This window comes from Dama dama, chromosome 11 (assembly GCF_033118175.1).
Source record: "Dama dama isolate Ldn47 chromosome 11, ASM3311817v1, whole genome shotgun sequence".
NCBI classification, from domain to species: Eukaryota; Metazoa; Chordata; class Mammalia; order Artiodactyla; family Cervidae; genus Dama; species Dama dama.
This window is the reverse complement of record NC_083691.1, coordinates 102,567,512-102,585,994: the sequence shown is the minus strand read 5'-3', so window position 1 is coordinate 102,585,994 and position 18,483 is coordinate 102,567,512. Positions and strand designations below refer to the sequence as shown.

General features: G+C 39.5%; 1 protein-coding gene across 1 annotated transcript; it reads right to left on the bottom strand.

Moving 5' to 3' along the window:
• Positions 1–264: 264 nt before the first annotated feature.
• On the bottom strand, positions 265–8,763 carry LOC133065362 (olfactory receptor 4C3D-like). The gene is made up of 2 exons (XM_061156138.1): positions 8,011–8,763; positions 265–312 (listed from the first exon to the last, which is right to left on the bottom strand). Exons 1-2 carry the CDS (start codon positions 8,761–8,763, stop codon positions 265–267), a joined length of 801 nt encoding a protein of 266 aa, XP_061012121.1.
• Between the last annotated feature and the right edge of the window lie 9,720 nt (positions 8,764–18,483).

The following is an 18,483-nucleotide window of genomic DNA, read 5'->3' as shown; positions in this document are numbered from 1 at the left end:
ATAAAGTGATCAATGACATTGGGACCACAGAATGGAAGCCCATAAGCAGTGCTAAGTAGCATTATTGAGTGCAGGGAACCTCCAACCCAGGACACTAGCAGCAGTAAAACACATATCCTCTGTCTCGTGCACTTACATCTATGAGTTCAAGGTCTCACTGAGAGTTTTAGTCATGACAATGTGCAGGCGGACCACCACTGTCAAAATAGAGAAGAGCAAGAGCTAGGCCCAAGAAGACAAAGGAAGATATACTGTTCCTTGGTCTCATCTAGTCTGAATAGGACCTGAGTTCACATAGTAGCAGAAGCTACCCTACAAAACGAAGGGAAAAACTTTTAAATGCATTATAAGTTAACCTTTTTCTTTACCCATTCAACTAAAACAATGTGTTCAGTTCAGTTCACTTCAGTTCAGTCACTCAGTTGTGTCCGACTCTTTGTGATCCCATGAACTGCAGCACACCAGGCCTCCCTGTCCATCACGAACTCCCGGAGTTTATTTGAACTCATGTCCATTGAGTCGGTGATGCCGACTCATCCTCTATCATCCCCTTCTCCTCCCATGTTCAATCTTTCCCAGCATCAGGGCCTTTTCAAAAGAGTCAGTTCTTTGCATCGGGTGGCCAAAGTATTGGAGTGTCAGGTTCAGCATCAGTCCTTCCAATGAACACCCAGAACTGATTTCCCTTATGATGGACTGGTTGGACCTCCAGCCCAAGGGACTCTCAAGAGTCTTCTCCAACACCATAGTTCAAAAGCATCACTTCTTCAGCACTCAGCTTTCTTTATAGTCTAACTCTCACACCCATACATGGCTACTGGAAAAACCATAGCCTTGACTAGATGGGCCTTTGTTGGCAAAGTAATGTCTCTGCTTTTTAATATGCTGTCTAGGTTGGTCATAACCTTCCTTCCAAGGAGTAAGTGTCTTTTAATTTCATGGTTGCAGTCACCATCTGCAGTGATTTTGGAGCTCAAAAAAATAAAGTCTGTCATTGTTTCCCCATCAATTTGCCATGAAAAGATGTGACCGGATGCCATGATCTTAGTTTTCTGAACATGGAGTTTTAAGCCAATTTTTTCACTCTCCTCTTTCACTTTCAAGAGCCTCTTTAGTTCTTCTTCACTTTCTGCCATAAGGGTGGTGTCATCTGCATATCTGAGGTTATTGATATTTCTCCCAGCAATCTTGATTCCAGTTTGTTCTTCATCCATGATGTATCAATTTGTGTCCAATTTGGTACAGATATTGTGATGGCCAAGTTAAAAAAGGCCTGCTTCCCTGCCTCCAGTGATACAATGCCTCAAAGAATTCTAGATCAAATTAAAAAGTGCTACTTCAATAATATTGAAAAAATACTAAGGGTAACAGTGTAGTGAAAATGTTAGTTGCTTAGTTTTATCTGACTCTTTGCAACGCTATTAACTGTAGCCTGCCATGGAATTCCTCTGTCCATGGAATTCTCCAGGTGAGAATACTGAAGTGGGTCCCCATTCCCTTCTCCAGGGGATCTTCCCAGGTCTTGACACAGGGTTCAAACCCTGGTCTCCGACACTGCAAGCAGATTCTTTACTGTCTGAGCCACCAGGGAAGCCTGGCATAGGAATATATCATCTGAACTGTGTAGAAGTTTATTATTCAAATGGGAATCAGAGAAGTCTTCTCAAAAGAAGCATTGCTTAGTTTCGATTTAGAGGAGTCTCAACTAAAGCTGTTTGAAAGAATAAATAAAGAAGACAGAAGAATTTCACAGAAATGTGCACCATTTATAAAGTCACAAAGGTGTAATTATTGAAATACACTTCAAAAAACGTATACACTTAGCATGAGTAGATCAAGCTGTGACTAGAAGTTCACTGTCTTTGGTTTTCTTGGAACTCATTGAGTCATCCTTAGGGTCTTTACTGGATGTTCCCATTTCCTGACCTATAAATACTGATGTCATCCAATGTTATATCTCCAGACTCAACCTCTACCCTTATTTTCAAATTTCGGTATGTAATATCTTCAGTTTTGGACATCTATACTGGAATATCAATTTAGTATGTGTAACACATGGGAAATAGATGGGAAACCAGTGGAAACAGTGTCAGACTTTATTATTTTGGGCTCCAAAATCACTGCAGATGGTGATTGCAGCTATGAAATTAAGATGCTTACTCCTTGGAAGGAAAGTTATGACCAACTTAGATAGCATATTAAAAAGCAGAGACATTACTTTGTCAACAAAGGTCTGTCTAGTCAAGGCTATGGTTTTTCCAATCTCATGTGAGAGTTGGACTGTGAAGAAAGCTGAGCACTGAAAAATTGATGCTTTTGAACTATGGTGTTGGAGAAGACTCTTGAGAGCCCCTTGGACTGCAAGAAGATCCAACCAGTCCATGCTAAAGGAGACCAGTCCTCGGTGTTCATTGGAAGGACTGATGTTGAAGCTGAAACTCCAATACTTTGGCCACCTCATGCGAAGAGTTGACTCATTGGAAAAGACCCTGATGCTGGGAGGGATTGGGGGCAGGAGGAGATGGGGACGACAGAGGGTGAGATGGCTGGATGGCATCACCGACTCGATGGACAAGAGTTTGAGTAAACTCTGAGAGTTTGTGATGGACAGGGAGGCCTGGGGTGCTGTGATTCATGGGGTCTCAAAGAGTCGGACACGACTGAGCAACTGAACTGAACTGAACTGAATACAAAGTTTAAAATTTTTCACAATACAAAAGTTGTACCCTATCTCATTAAATGGTACCACCTTCAATGTTATTGCTCAGACAATAAATTTCACTGTCTTTTTCACTCCCCTGCTGATCTCCTATGACTTATTCAAACCTTTAGCAAATCCATCTGTCTCTACTTTTTAAATATATCACAAACCTGATGATTCTCCACCCCATCTTCTTCGTGGCCATGGCAGAAGCCTCCTGCCAGTTATGCCTACTAGTATTCTGACTTCTAACAGTCTGTTTTCTTGAAGGAGCCCAACAGTTCTCTTTAGTGTTATTCTGATTATATTGTTCCACTGCTCCAAACTCCCACATGCTAAGTCACTTTTGTTGTGTCCCACTCTTTGCAACTCTATGGATGGTAGCCCGCCAGGTTCATCTGTCCATGGAATTCCCCAGGCAAGAACACTGGAGTGGGTCACCACACCCTCTTTCAGGGAAGTTTTCCTATCCAGGGATCAAACCCATATTTCTTACATCTCTTGCATTGGTAGGGTTTTTGTTTTTGTTTTGTTTTATTTTTTTAACTACTAGTGTCACCTGGATTTCAATCATTACTCACAGTTTAATGTATCTCTTTTAACATTTATACTCTAAAGAACAGGTCCCCATGTTTAATTTGAAGAATCTAAGGCTTAGATGTGAAGTGTTAGTCGCTCAGTCATGCCCAGCTCTTTGCAACCCCATGGACTGCAGTCAACCAGATTCCTTTGTCCATGGGATTTTCCAGGCAAGGATTCTGGAGTGGGTTGCCCTTTCCTTTTCCAGGGGATCTTTCTGCTCCAGGGATCGAACCCAGGTCTCATGCTCTGCAGGCAGATTCTTTACCAACTGAACTACATAGGAAGTCCCCTAAGGCTTAGAACATCTCATTAATTTCCTGAATGTCAAACATTTTAAGTGATAAAACCAGAATTGCAAACAAAGTCTCATTTATTTCAAAATAATTTAATTTCTTGCATATTAAAGAAAGTTATGCAATTATGAAGCCTGATTCCCAGTAATCACTATTCTCATATTTTGGAGGCATGCTTATAATGTGATTGAAGAGTTTTAAGTTACTCACAAAGACTTAAAATTCTTCCAATTTCCTCCAAGTAATGTATACAAAGAATTAAGTAAAGTAGCAGTAAGAGTCTGGAGAAAAACATACTCTACAATTATCAAACTAAGGGTTATCATTGCTTTCATTACCTATTCTGTCTATGAACATGAACACTGAAGTCTTGGCAAAGTACTTTAACTGATCAAAAAGCCAAATAAGTACCCGGCAAGTATTTTTTTTTTTCCTGGTAAGTATTAAGTACTCAACAAATGTTATTTGCTGATATCTGTCCCTCTATCATGGATATACCAAATTTCTTAGTGTTTTTCTTTTTTTTTTCCCCACATGTTACAAAAAGTGTAATCTTCCATATGCATATAAATCATCATTTTCTTGGCATTGGTGGTGGTTTAGTTGCAAGGTCATGTCGACTTTTGCAATCCCATGGACTGTAACCCATCAGGCTCCTCTGTCGATGGGATTCTCCAGGTGAGGATACTGGAGAGGGTTGCCATTTCCTTCTGCAGAGGATCTTCCCTACCCAGGTATTGAACCCTGGCCTCCTCCATTGAAGGAAGATTCTTTACCAACTGAACTATGAGGGAAGCCTCTTGGCATTGTATAAAAACTAATTTAATCTACTCTTGAACAAACTTCTCGTGGCATTTTTTACCTCTGTGTTACTCACCGTGTGTGATAGGCTTTAAAATGGGAGTGAGGATTGTAAAGAACATAGTCACCCACTTGTCCACAGGGTACGTGGCCAGAGGACATGTGTAGGTGAAAATCAGTTCAGTTCAGTTCAGTTCAGTTGCTCAGTCATGTCCAATGCTTTGCGACCCCATGAATCGCAGCACGCCAGGCCTCCCTGTCCATCACAAACGCCTGGAGCTTACTCAAACTCATGTCCATCGAGTCGGTGATGCCATCCAGCCATCTCATCCTCTGTTGTCCCCTTCTCCTCCTGCCCTCAGTCCCTCCCAGCATCAGGGCCTTTTCCAACAAGTCAACTCTTCGCATGAGATGGCCAAAGTATTGGAGCTTCAGCTGAAGCATCAGTCCTTCCAATGAACACCCAGGACTTATCTCCTTCAGGATGGACTGGTTGGATCTCCTTGAAGTCCAAGGGACTCTCAAGAGTCTTCTCCAACACCATAGTTCAAAAGCATCAATTTTTTGGCAATCAGCTTTCTTCACAGTCCAACTCTCACATCCATACATGACCACTGGAAAAACCATAGCCTTGACCAGATGGATCTTTGTTGGCAGAGTAATGTCTCTGCTTTTGAATATGCTCTCTAGGTTGGTCATAGCTTTCTTTCCAAGGAGTAAGTGTCTTTTAATTTCATGGCTGCAGTCACCATCTGCAGTGATTTTGGAGCCCAAAAAATTAAAGCCTGACACTGTTTCCACTGTCTCCCCATCTATTTCCCATGAGGTGATGGGACCAGATGCCATGATCTTAGTTTTCTGAATGTTAAGCTTTAAGCCAACTTTTTCACTCTCCTCTTTCACTTTCATCAAGAGGCTTTTTAGTTCCTCTTCACTTTCTGCCATAAGGGTGGTGTCATCTGCATATCTGAGGTTATTAATATTTCTCCTGGCAATCTTGATTCCAGCTTGTGCTTCTTCCAGCCCAGCGTTTCTCATGATGTACTCTGTATATAAGTTAAATAAGCAGGGTGACAATATACAGGCTTGATGTACTCCTTTTCCTATTTGGAACCAGTCTGTTGTTCCATGGCCAGTTCTAACTGCTGCTTCCTGACCTGCATACAGGTTTCTCAAGAGGCAGGTCAGGTGGTCTGGTATTCCCATCTCCTTCAGAATTTTCCACAGTTTATTGTGATCGACACAGTCGAAGGCTTTGGCATAGTCAATAAAGCAGAAATAGATGTTTTTCTGGAACTCTCTTGCTCTTTTGATGACCCAGCAGATATTGGCAATTTGATCTCTGGTTCCTCTGCCTTTTCTAAATCCAGTTTGAATATCTGCAAGTCCTTGGTTCACGTATTGCTGAAGCCTGGCTTGGAGAATTTTGAGCATTACCTTACTAGCATGTGAGATGAGTGCAATTGTGCAGTAGTTTGAGCATTCTTTGAGATTGCCTTTCTTAGGGATTGGAATGAAAATGGACCTTTTCCAGTCCTGTGGCCACTGTTGAGTTTTCCAAATTTGCTGGCATATTGAGTGCAGCACTTTCACAGCATCATCTTTCAGGATTTCAAATAGCTCAACTGGAATTCCATCACATCCACTAGCTTTGGTTCGTAGTGATGCTTTCTAAGTCCCACTTGACTTCACATTCCAGGATGTCTGGCCCTAGGTGAGTGATCACACCATTGTGATTATCTGGGTTGTGAAGATCTTTTTTGTACAGTTCTTCTGTGTATTCTTGTCACCTCTTCTTAATATCTTCTGTTTCTGTTAGGTACATACCATTTCTGTCCTTTATCGAACCCATCTTTGCATGAAATGTTCCCTTGGTATCTCTAATTTTCTTGAAGAGATCTCTAGTCTTTCCCATTCTGTGGTTTTCCTGTATTTCTTTGCATGGATCGCTGAGGAAGGCTTTCTTATCTCTCCTGGCTATTCTTTGGAACTCTGCATTCAAATAGGAATATCTTTCCTTTTCTCCTTTGCTTTTCGCTTCTCTTCTTTTCACAGCTATTTGTAAGGCCTCCTCAGACAACCATTTTGCCTTTTTGCATTTCTTTTCCATTGGGATGGTCTTGATCCCTGTCTCCTGTACAATGTCATGAACCTCTGTCCATAGATCATCAGGCTCTCTGTCTATCAGATCTAGTCCCTTAAATCTATTTCACACTTCCACTGTATAGTCATAAGGGATTTGATTTAGGTCATACCTGACTGGTCTAGTGGTTATCCCTACTTTCTTCCGTTTAAGTCTGAATTTGGCAACAAGTAGTTCTTGATCTGAGCCACAGTCAGCTCCCGGTCTTGTTGTTGCTGACTGTATAGAGCTTCTCCATCTTTGGCTGGAAAGCATATGATCAATCTGATTTCGGTGTTGACCACCTGATGATGTCCATGTGTAAAGTCTTCAATTGTGTTGTTGGAAGAGGGTGTTTGCTATGACCAATGAATTCTCTTGGCAAAACTCTATTAGCCTTTGCCCTGCTTCATTCCATATTGCAAGGCCAAATTTGCCTGTTACTCCAGGTGTTTCTTGACTTCCTACTTTTGCATTCCAGTCCCCTATAATGAAAAAGACATCTTTTTTGGGTGTTAGTTCTAAGAGGTCTTGTAGGTAGTATCATTCACCTTCAGCTTCTTCAGCATTACTGTTGGGGTATAGACTTGGATTACCGTAATATTGAATGGTTTGCCTTGGAAATGAACAGAGATCATTCTGTCGTTTTTGAGATTGCATCCAAGTACTGCATTTTGGACTCTTTTGTTGACTATGATGGCTACTCCATTTCTTCTAAGGGATTCCTGACCACAGTAGTAGATATAATGGTCATCTGTGTCAAATTCACCCATTCCAGTCCATTTTAATTCGCTGATTCCTAGAATGTCGACATTCACTCGTGCCATCTCCTGTTTGACCACTTCCAATTTTCCTTGATTCATGGACCTAATATTCCAGGTTCCTATGTAATATTGCTCTTTACAGCATCGGACCTTGCTTCTATCACCAGTCCCATCCACAACTGGGTATTGTTTTGCTTTGGCTCCATCCCTTCATTCTTTCTGGAGTTATTTCTCCACTGATCTCCAGTAGCATATTGGGCACCTTCTGACCTGGGGAGTTCCTCTTTCAGTATCCTATCATTTTGCCTTCTTATACTGTGCATGGGGTCCTCAAGGCAAGAATACTGAAGTGGTTTGCCATTCCCTTCTCCAGTGGAACACATTCTGTCAGACCTCTCCACCATGACCCCCATGACCTGACAGTCTTGGGTGGCCCCCATATGGCATGGCTTAGTTTCATTGAGTTAGACAAGACTGTGGTCCTGTGATCAAGTTGGCTAGTTTTCTGTGATTATGGTTTTAATGTGTCTGCCCTCTAATGCCCTCTCGCAACACCTACCATTTTACTTGGGTTTCTCTTACCTTGGACGTGGGGTATCTCTTCATGGCTGCTCCAGCAAAGTGCAGCCCTTGCTCCTTACTTTGAATGAGGGGTATCTTCTCTCGGCCGCCCCTCCTGACCTTGAAAGTGGAGTAGCTCCTCTCGGCCCTCCTGAGCCCATGGTAGGTGAATATCCAAGAGCCAACAAAGAGCACAACTGCTATAAAGTGGGAGCCATATGTGGAGAGGGCTTTGCATCGTCCATCAGAGCCATGGGATTTCAGGGAGCTCAAGATGATGATGTAGGAGATGAGGAGCGGGAAAAATATGAGTAAACACATGCCTCCACTGTTAGTTGCCACCACCATTCCCAGCATGTATGTGTCGCTGAAGGCAAGTTTCAACAGTGAGGAAAAATCACATCTGAAATGGTCAGTGACATTGGAACCACAGAAGGTCATGTCATCCATAAAGAGAATCTGCACATTGGCATACAGAATCCCCTCGATCCAGGCCACCACCACCAGGAGCTTGCAGAGCCCCTGTCGCATGATGGTCGTGTAGTGCAGAGGCTTGCAGATGGCCATGTAGCGGTCATAGGCCATAAAAGTGAGGACGATGACCTCTGATCCTGACAGGAAGTGTTCTAAAAAGAGCTGAGTCAGACAGCCACCCCAAGAAATGGTTCTCCTCTGGTACAGCAGGTCAGTGATCATATTGGGGGTGCTGACAGAGGTGAAGGAGGCATCTAATAAGGCCAAGTAAGTGAGAAAAAAGTACATAGGAGCCGAAAGTGTAGAGCTGAAGGAGATGGCGATGACAATGAGCAGGTTGGCGAGCACAGTGAATAGGAAAATCAACAAAAAAACAATGAGGAATATTTTCTGCAAATGTGGATTCTGTGTGAGTTCCAAGAGAATGAATTCGGTCACATTGTTGGGAGACATGATGAGCTCCATCCAGCAAGTAACACCTTTCTGGGGACTGAATTACCTACAGTGAGTAAAGAACGCTGCCTATGAATCATGAAAGGATTGTAGCTTGAACTTCTTAGAACAAAACTGAAGCAGTCACAGTGACTGTGGAACCTGTCCTTGGCACTTTTGCACCAGTAATTTTTTCAACCCTCTCATTTTTTTTTTCCATGATGCTTTCATCTTTTCAGACATCTAATATTTACCACCAGTAAAGCACATATAGAGCAATAGTTCACATTTAATATGCTTAGAAAACACTGATCTATCTACATGAGATCTGGATTTTAGATTCTCTTTCTGGTTCTGACTTCATGTGGCTGCTAAGTAATCTCAGAACCCCATATTTTCTGAGACTTTCTCTGTGTATGTGTGGTTACACATTGAAATTCTCAGATATATCTTGTAAACTAAGCATTGCCCCAAAGAGGTAAGGGTTTCTCCCTCTTTATGAGAATTTTCATTTGAACCCTCAACTCTACCTATGCAAACAAAGATACTACCATAAATCTCTATCATAAGCAGGCAGTTTTGGGAAATGTATATGAATCATTGAGATGTATTGAGATGTACCCTCCCTGGGACCTATCAGAACACACATACAATTCAAATGTGTTTCCTCACTTGCTGCAGTGCCTGAAACCCATGACATGATGAGTAAATGCTTAGGGAATTGCCATTTTCCATGGATAAGATTAATCCTGCTTCCCCATGCCATAAACATGGAGGAATTTAAGTGTTTTTTTTTTTTTTTCTCCTGCTCTGTTTGCTGTTATTCTCTATGAGAAACATGAACTTTATAAAGAAGGCAATTTTCCAGTTTAATTATTTCTCACACAGTTTAGAGGTTAAGTGTGGAAATATTCTTGCTTCAAGGAAAGGGTATTTACTGGGTCCTTTTACTTTAAAGATAATTATGGCATTTTTAATTGATATTTTTGTTCTTAAAATTCTGACCCACATGCAATATAATATAAATATATAAAGTAAATTTACAACTTCAGTAGACATGGATAAAATCTCTTGTATATGTGTTCAATACAGTAGCATCTATCAAGCAAAGGAAATCCTCATTTTCAGAGTTAAAAAAAAAAATAATGGGGGAAACAGGAAGAAACAGTCCACTAGATAATGTAAAAATAGTACTTGCATGCTCAGTTGCTTCAGTCTTGTCCAACTCATTGCGACCTCATGGACTGTAGACCACCAGGCTCCAATGTCCATGGAATTTTCCTAGCCAGAATGATGGAATGCGTTGCCATGTCCTCCTCTAACGGATCCTCACGACCCAGGGATCAAACCCAAGTCTCCTGCATCTCCTGCATTGCAGGTGTGTTCTTTACCACTGAGCCACAGAAAATGTACTACTTATACACAAACTAACACAAACACATATCAAATTGATTACTTATCATGCGTACCATAAATTCATTCATTCAGCAAATATTTATTTATACAACTTACTATGTATCCTAATGTGTATGTTTGATTACACAAAGCTGTAAAATTTTTCCCTGTTAAGTGCCCTTAATGCTTGAAATTTTATTGCCAAACATCAGCACTTCATGCATCCATGAGAGACATGACCTTCCCACTCATCTGTATTTCTGCTGCATGCATGTTCAGCCACAGGAGGACAAGGTTTTGTGCTTCCCTTCATAAGATTCTTCAGGAAGTGCAGAATCATACCATAGGAGATGAGTAAGGCCTTGAAGATGATCACACAGATTGTCCCATCATTGGCAATCTGTGAGGCCAATAATGTAGGTGTCAGTGCACACACACCTTAACTGTGGATACATGTCACAGGTGAAGTGGTCAATGATATGAGAGCCATAGAAGGGAAAGTTGTGAACAAAGAGAAGATGAACTACAGCAAGTAAAACACCACCAGCCTAGGCCAATAGCAGCATAAGAACACGCACTTTCTCATTTATGATTATCAAATAATACAAGGCTTTGCAGATGGCCACACAGTGTTCATAGATCATGACCACCAGAGTAAAATCTCCATATCTCTAAATAAGTGTTCAGTAAATAGCTGGGTCATACAACTTGAAATGGTTTTCTTCTCATAGAGTAAGTTTATGATCAAATTTGAGGTGACTATAGAAAAATAAACAGCTTCCATAAGTGATAAGTAGCCAAGAAAGAAATACATAGGGGCATCCAAGGTTGGGGTGAACACCACAGTCAGGACAATGAGTAGGTTGCCCACTATGCTCACAATGTAGATGAGCAAGAACACCACAAACAGTATTTTCTGACCCTGGACACTCTGAGTGAGTCCCAAGAGGACAAACTCTTATATTGTTACTTTGTTCCATAGGTCCTTCTGTATGTCTCATTTCTGAGCTCAGGACAAAATTACCTGTAAATATAATTATTAATGGTGAGCTCCTGAAATCTTATGATAATTTATTTATTCAACAAATAAGCAGTATGACTTATTATGTTCTGGTACTTTCAGATATTATAATCAAGGCTTTTAAAACATTATCCCTCAAATCAATAACCTGGTATACTGATAGAGATGCAAGTGATTAGAGATATATGTGGAAAAGGACACATTATTAAAGAGATGAGGTGTCACAACTAGTTCCCCATCTGGAAGCCAAATAAATTGTACATAGAGCTAATATCTTTTACAAAAATAAAAACTGGTTAAAGTTTTTTTAAAAAGTAGGGCAAAATTTACTCCCTATTTACTGTTCATTTCATAAAGGAGGTGACCTCATTATAGAATTGAAAGAATCTTCTTACCCAATCACTGAAATTCCAAATAGATACATTGACAATTTCAATATTTTAAGAATTTAGGAAGTGATACCACAACACTAGTAAACAAAATAGTTTGAAGAAAGATTTTCATGTTATATGGCATACACAGAGTTAGTATTTAATATAAAGATCTTTAAACTAACAAAAGATAAGAATAAAGAATATAAAATAAATTAAAATATGAACAGACAAATAAGGAAAAGCTTCAAATGGCCAACAACCATAATTTAAAATTTTAAAGCTCACCCATGAACAGATAAGTAGCAATTGAAGCCATAGCTTGCTTACCACAGTATTGACTTGGGTTTTTGAAAGTCACTCAATCAAGGTCTACAGATTCCACCTCATCTTTGAACTTTTAACAGATTAACAGACAACATTTAGAGAACATATTAGTTAAACCTATCATCAGTTTTACAAACATCTGCCTATGAAAATAGCCCAAATAATTATATTTGAAATAAATGTCTAAGAGTGTGTTTCAGAAGGTAAATGTATTCCATATCTTTAGAATAAAAATATATCCAAAAAGAGTATTACAGAATAGAATATTTTTAATAATCATTTAAAATATTTTACATATTTAATAATATTTAAATATTTAATAATCACAAAGGCTTCCTAACATGGCTGATTATGAAAATCACAGAGATCTTTTTTTATTTCCATTTATTTTTATTAGTTGCAGGCTAATTACTTCACAACATTGCAGTGGGTTTTGTCATACATTGACATGAATCAGCCATGGAGTTACATGTATTCCCCATCCCGATCCGCCCCCCCACGTCCCTCTCTACCCGATCCCTCTGGGACTTCCCAGTGCACCAGGCCCAAGCACTTGTCTCATGCATCCAACCTGGACTGGTGATCTGTTTCACCCTAGATAATATACAAGTTTCAATGCTGTTCTCTCGAAACATCCCACCCTTGCCTTCTCCAACAGAGTCCAAAAGTCTGTTCTGTACATCTGTGTCTCTTTTTCTGTTTTGCATATAGGGTTATCATTACCATCTTTTTAAATTCCATATATGTGTGTTAGTATGCTGTAATGTTCTTTATCTTTCTGGCTTACTTCATTCTGTATAATGGGCTCCAGTTTCATCTATCTTATTAGAACTGATTCAAATGAATTCTTTTTAACAGCTGAGTAATATTCCATGGTGTATATGTACCACAGCTTCCTTATCCATTTGTCTGTTGATGGGCATCTAGGTTGCTTCCATGTCCTGGCTATTATAAACAGTGCTGCGATGGACATTGGGGTGCACGTGTCTCTTTCAGATCTGGTTTCCTCGGTGTGTATGCCCAGAAGTGGGATTGCTGGGTCGTATGGCAGTTCTATTTCCAGTTTTTTAAGAAATCTACACACTGTTTTCCATAGTGGCTGTGCTAGTTTGCATTCCCACCAACAGTGTAAGAGGGTTCCCTTTTCTCCACACCCTCTCCAGCATTTATTGCTTGTAGACTTTTGGATAGCAGCCGCTCTGACTGGTGTGTAATGGTACCTCATTGTGGTTTTGATTTGCATTTCTCTGATAATGAGTGATGTTGAGCATCTTTTCACATGTTTGTTAGCCATCTGTATGTCTTCTCTGGAGAAATATCTATTTAGTTCTTTGGCCCATTTTTTGATTGGGTCATTTATTTTTCTGGAATTGAACTGCAGGAGTTGCTTGTATATTTTTGAGATTAATCCTTTGTTGCTTCGTTTACTATTATTTTCTCCCATTCTGAGGGCTGTCTTTTCACCTTGCTTATAGTTTCCTTTGTTGTGCAAAAGCTTTTAAGTTTCATTAGGTACCATTTATGTATTTTTGCTTTTATTTCCAATATTCTGGGAGGTGGGTCATAGAGGATCCTGCTGTGATTTATGTCGGAGAGTGTTTTGCCTATGTTCTCCTCTAGGAGTTTGATAGTTTCTGGTCTTACATTTAGATCTTTAATCCATTTTGAGCTTATTTTTGTGTATGGTGTTCTAGTTTCATTCTTTTACAAGTGGTTGACCAGTTTTCCCAGCACCACTTGTTAAAGAGGTTGTCTTTTTTCCACTGTATATCCTTGCCTCCTTTGTCAAAGATAAGGTGTCCATAGGTTCGTGGATTTATCTCTGGGCTTTCTATTCTGTTCCATTGATCTATATTTCTGTCTTTGTGCCAGTACCATACTGTCTTGATGACTGTGGCTTTGTAGTGGAGTCTGAAGTCAGGCAGGTGGATTCCTCCAGTTCCATTCTTCTTTCTCAAGATTGCTTTGGCTATTTGAGGTTTTTTGTATTTCCATACAAATTGTGAAATTCTTTGTTCTAGTTCTGTGAAAAATACTGTTGGTAGCTTGATAGGGATTGCATTGAATCTATAGATTACTTTGGGTAGTATAGCCATTTTGACAATATTGATTCTTCCAATCCATGAACACGGTATGTTTCTCCATCTGTTTGTGTCCTCTTTAATTTTTTTCATCAGTGTTTTATAGTTTTCTATGTATAGGTCTTTTGTTTCTTTAGGGAGATATACTCCTAAGTATTTTATTCTTTTTGTTGCAATGGTGAATGGTATTGTTTCCTTCATTTCTCTTTCTGTTTTCTCATTGTTAGTGTATAGAAATACAAGGGGTTTCTGTGTGTTAATTTTATATCCTGTGACTTTACTATATTTGTTGATTAGCTCTAGTAATTTTCTGGAAGAGTCTTTAGGGTTTTCCATGTAGAGGATCATGTCATCTGCAAACAGCGAGAGTTTCACTTCTTCTTTTCCTATCTGGATTCCTTTTACTTCTTTTTCTGCTCTGATTGCTGTGGCCAAAACTTCCAAAACTATGTTGAATAGTAGTGATGAGAGTGGGCACCCTTGTCTTGTTCCTGATTTCAGGGGAAATGCTTTCAATTTTTCACCATTGAGGGTGATGCTTGCTGTGGGTTTGTCATATATAGCTTTTATTATGTTGAGGTATGTTCCTTCCATTCCTGCTTTTTGGAGAGTTTTAATCATAAATGGATGTTGAATTTTGTCAAAAGCTTTTTCTGCATCTATTGAGATGATCATATGGTTTTTATCTTTCAATTTGTTAATGTGGTGTATTACATTGATTGATTTGTGGATATTAAAGAATCCTTGCATTCCTGGGATGAAGCCCACTTGGTCATGGTGTACGATTTTTTTAATATGTTGTTGGATTCTGTTTGCCAGAATTTTGCTAAGGATTTTTGCATCTATGTTCATCAGTGATATTGGCCTGTAGTTTTCTTCTTTTGTGTGGCATCTTTTTTGACTTTTTTCTGAATGAGAGATCATTATTATAGAAAATAATCAAAACTTAATATCAACTGCTTCATATATTAGGCATTGTGCAAAGAATTTTATTAAAATAATTTCATTTAACATGTTTAAAACAAGTTATATGTTATTGGAAGATAGGAAAATTGAGACAGAGAAGGCCAGCAATGTGCCTGTCCTAAGTGCATAGAGTGAGTGAGGAGCAAACCAAAAGATACAGTTCAAGACTAACTGATCTCAAATCTTTAAAAATAAAACAATAATAATTTATTTATTTGTGTTTGCTCTGGGTCTTTTGCTGCTGTGCTTGGGCTTTCTCTAGATTCAGAGAACGGAGGCTACTCTCTAGCTGTGGGGCATGAGTATCTCACTGTGGGGGCTTCTTCTGTTGCAGAGCACGGGCTCTAGGCCCAAAGTCTTCAATGCTTGCAGCACGTGGGCTCAGCAGTTGCAGTGGGCAGGCTCTAGCACATGTGGGCTTCAGTAACTGCAGCACTCAGGCTCAGTTATTGTGTTTTGCCGGTCCCAGAGCTCTGGCTCAGTAGCTGTGGCACATGGACTCAGCTGTTTCATGACACGATGGAACCCTTGTCCCCTGCATTATCAGGCAGATTCTTATCCACTGTGCCACCAGGAAAGTCCTAATCCCAAGTCCTGATCTTGGTTTTGACCCCACATTACCTCTCATGTAAAAACTTACCAGATAGTAAGCGGGAGGTTTCTTTAACATCCATCTATCAACAAAGACTTTCAGAAGACTGTTTCTCATGGAGACCATAAATCATTTGGGAATTTGAAAAATGTCAGTTTCTTCCTCTGAGAATTTCCCATCTCCTCTCTCAGGCAGGATTAAGAATTATACAGGTATTTTCCTTACTCTGATAAGTTAGTTAATAAGACATTACTAAACCTGCACATTTCTAATCTGCCCTAAATTTGCTATTAAAAGGAAATATCATGCATTAAACACTTATTATTGACAATCATTTTTCATATTTAATTTAAAAATAACTACATGAAATGAAAATATTATTCTTATTTCATAAATAGAAAATCTGAGGCTAGAAAATTACTTTCACTTGTCTAGGATGGTGTATCAGTAAGCAATAGAATTAAAAGTCCATTACTGTTGTTTCATTTCTGAGTTATTAGCTGTCTTATTTAAGAGCTCTCAGAAATCAGCAATCTCTGGAAAATGTTGGACACATTTCAACAGAGCAGAATAACTATCCTGGATATCATATTATATTTTAAGTGAGCTTTTTGAGAATTCAAACACATGGGGGCCAAATTTTGGTCTACAAATAAGCAAACAGATAATAAATCTTTGGCACTGAGAAATAATAGTTTATTGTTGTTGTTGTTGTTCAATCCTGAAGTTCTGTTGGACTCTTTGTTACCTGTGGACTGTAGCACACCAGGCTCCTGTCCTTCACTATCTCCCAGAGTTTGCTCAAATTCTTGTCCTTAGAATCTAATTATTCTTTATTGTGCACACAAAGAATCTGAGACTCAGTAAAGGAAAGCAACAGTTCTAAAATTGCACATTCTGATACTGGCAGTTTAAAGATAAGAATTCAGGTTACCTAAATCCCAATCTGTTTTATCTTTGCCTTATATGGCATTGCTGATATCCTCACTTGTTAGAGAGTAATGAGAACAATAGGAATTGTTTTGTTTATCTAACTGATGTATGTAACTACTTCAATGAGCGTCACTGTTTTCCAGTGAGACCTGTCTAGGGAAACGAAGATGTTAAGAGACTATAGGCAAATAGATCCTTTGACTCAATCCCATAGGGTTTTATCATATAAATATAAATCACTTTATATGATGTGTTTTCTCTGTGGCTCAGTCTGTAAAGAATCAGCCTGGAATACAGGAGATGCAGGTTGGATCACTGGAAGAATCTTGAAGAGGGAATGGCTACCCACTCCAGTATTCTTGTCTGGAAAATTCCATGGACAGAGGAGCCTGGTGGGCTACAGTCCATGAGGTCACAAAGAGTCAGACACAACTGAGTGATTAACACTTTTAAAGATTAACAATATGGTATTTTTTAAGTTTCCATTTTCCACACTGATTTAGCATGGCTCTCCATTTGTTGCTAAACCAAAAAATTAATTACACAGGAATGGGATAAGACTTATTCCCTACACTCTCAAATCTCTTTAGGAGCACAAGAATATGGTGCTTCTTTGTGCTAACTGTTTAGGAATGGGAGGTTTCTTTCTCAAAAGCATTCTATTCAGTCTTGTATTATAATGATTTTACTCAAGCATCGGGGACCCAATATGGAAATGTATGCCCTCTAGGACACTCATACGCTACTAGATATTCAGAATTGGTCCAGTGTAAGAGCATCAGGTCAATGTTTTGTCACTTTGGAAATGTTAAGAAACAGAAAATGAAATGGAGTTGGAAGACTAGAAAGGGGAACTCCTAAACCCTGCCACATAGCAGAGCTCAGCAAGAAGAAAGACTCTGCTTTCCTGTCAAGGCCTAATGCAATGAAAAATCATGGGGTCTTTATTTGCTAGAGCCCCCTTTCCCTCTCAACTCCCCTTTCCCTTCCATAAAAGCACTGTTCTTCCTTTGTCTTGGGGGTGATTGCACATTTTCCTCCATGTTTGCAGGCCTCAAATTGCAATTTTCCAAAACCCATCTTTGGAGAAATGTTCATCAGTCTATTTGCTTCACATCAATAACTGTCAGTAGGTTTTCTGACCAGTGGAGGACAGTGCCATTCTGCCACCCAGGAGTGAGCTTTAGTTTATAACCTACTTCAAGTTATCTCCAAAAAGATTTGAGTACTTTTATTTGCTCAGAGCATGATTAACTGGTAAATAGTATCAGATTCCACAGAGAAAGATTAGGTTGAAGGTCTATAGCACCTATTTGAGGTGATATTACAGAGATATTATTTTAAAAAGTGCTTGATGTCTCCTTTCTTCAAAAATCTCTGGATTTGGAAGTGACTTGATGTGGAGCCATGATTTTTCTGAATTGAATTCTGATCATTCAGTACAGATCTCCATTCACCAAACCTAGTGTAAGGTGTATGATAAAGATTGTTTGATATATCTACACATATATCATATATATATATATATATATATATATATATATAGCAACATGTTTACCATAGTAATATTAGCTATCACATTCACTACTTCACATAATTATTGTGTGTATGAGTTGAGAACACTTAAGATCTACTGCTAGCAACTTTCAGCATATAAACAGTATTGTTAATTGTTGTCACCATGCTATGCATTGGGCTTTCCTCATAGCTCAGTTGGTAAAGAATCTACTGGCAATGCAGGAGACCCTGGTTTGATTCCTGGGTTGAGAAGATCTCCTGGAGAAGGGAAAGGCTACCCACTCCAGTATTCTTGGGCTTTCCTTGTGGCTCAGCTGGTAAAGAATCTACATGCAATGCTGGAGACCTGGATTCAATCCCTGGGTTGGGAAGATCCCTTGGAGAAGGGAAAGGCTACCCACTTCCATATTCTGGTCTGGAGAATCCCATGGACTGTATGGTCCATGTGGTTGCAGAGAGTCGGACATGGCTAAGTGGCTTTCACATACACACTATAACCCCAAACATCAGAGTGCTACCTTCATGACTTACTCATTTCCCAAAGGTCCC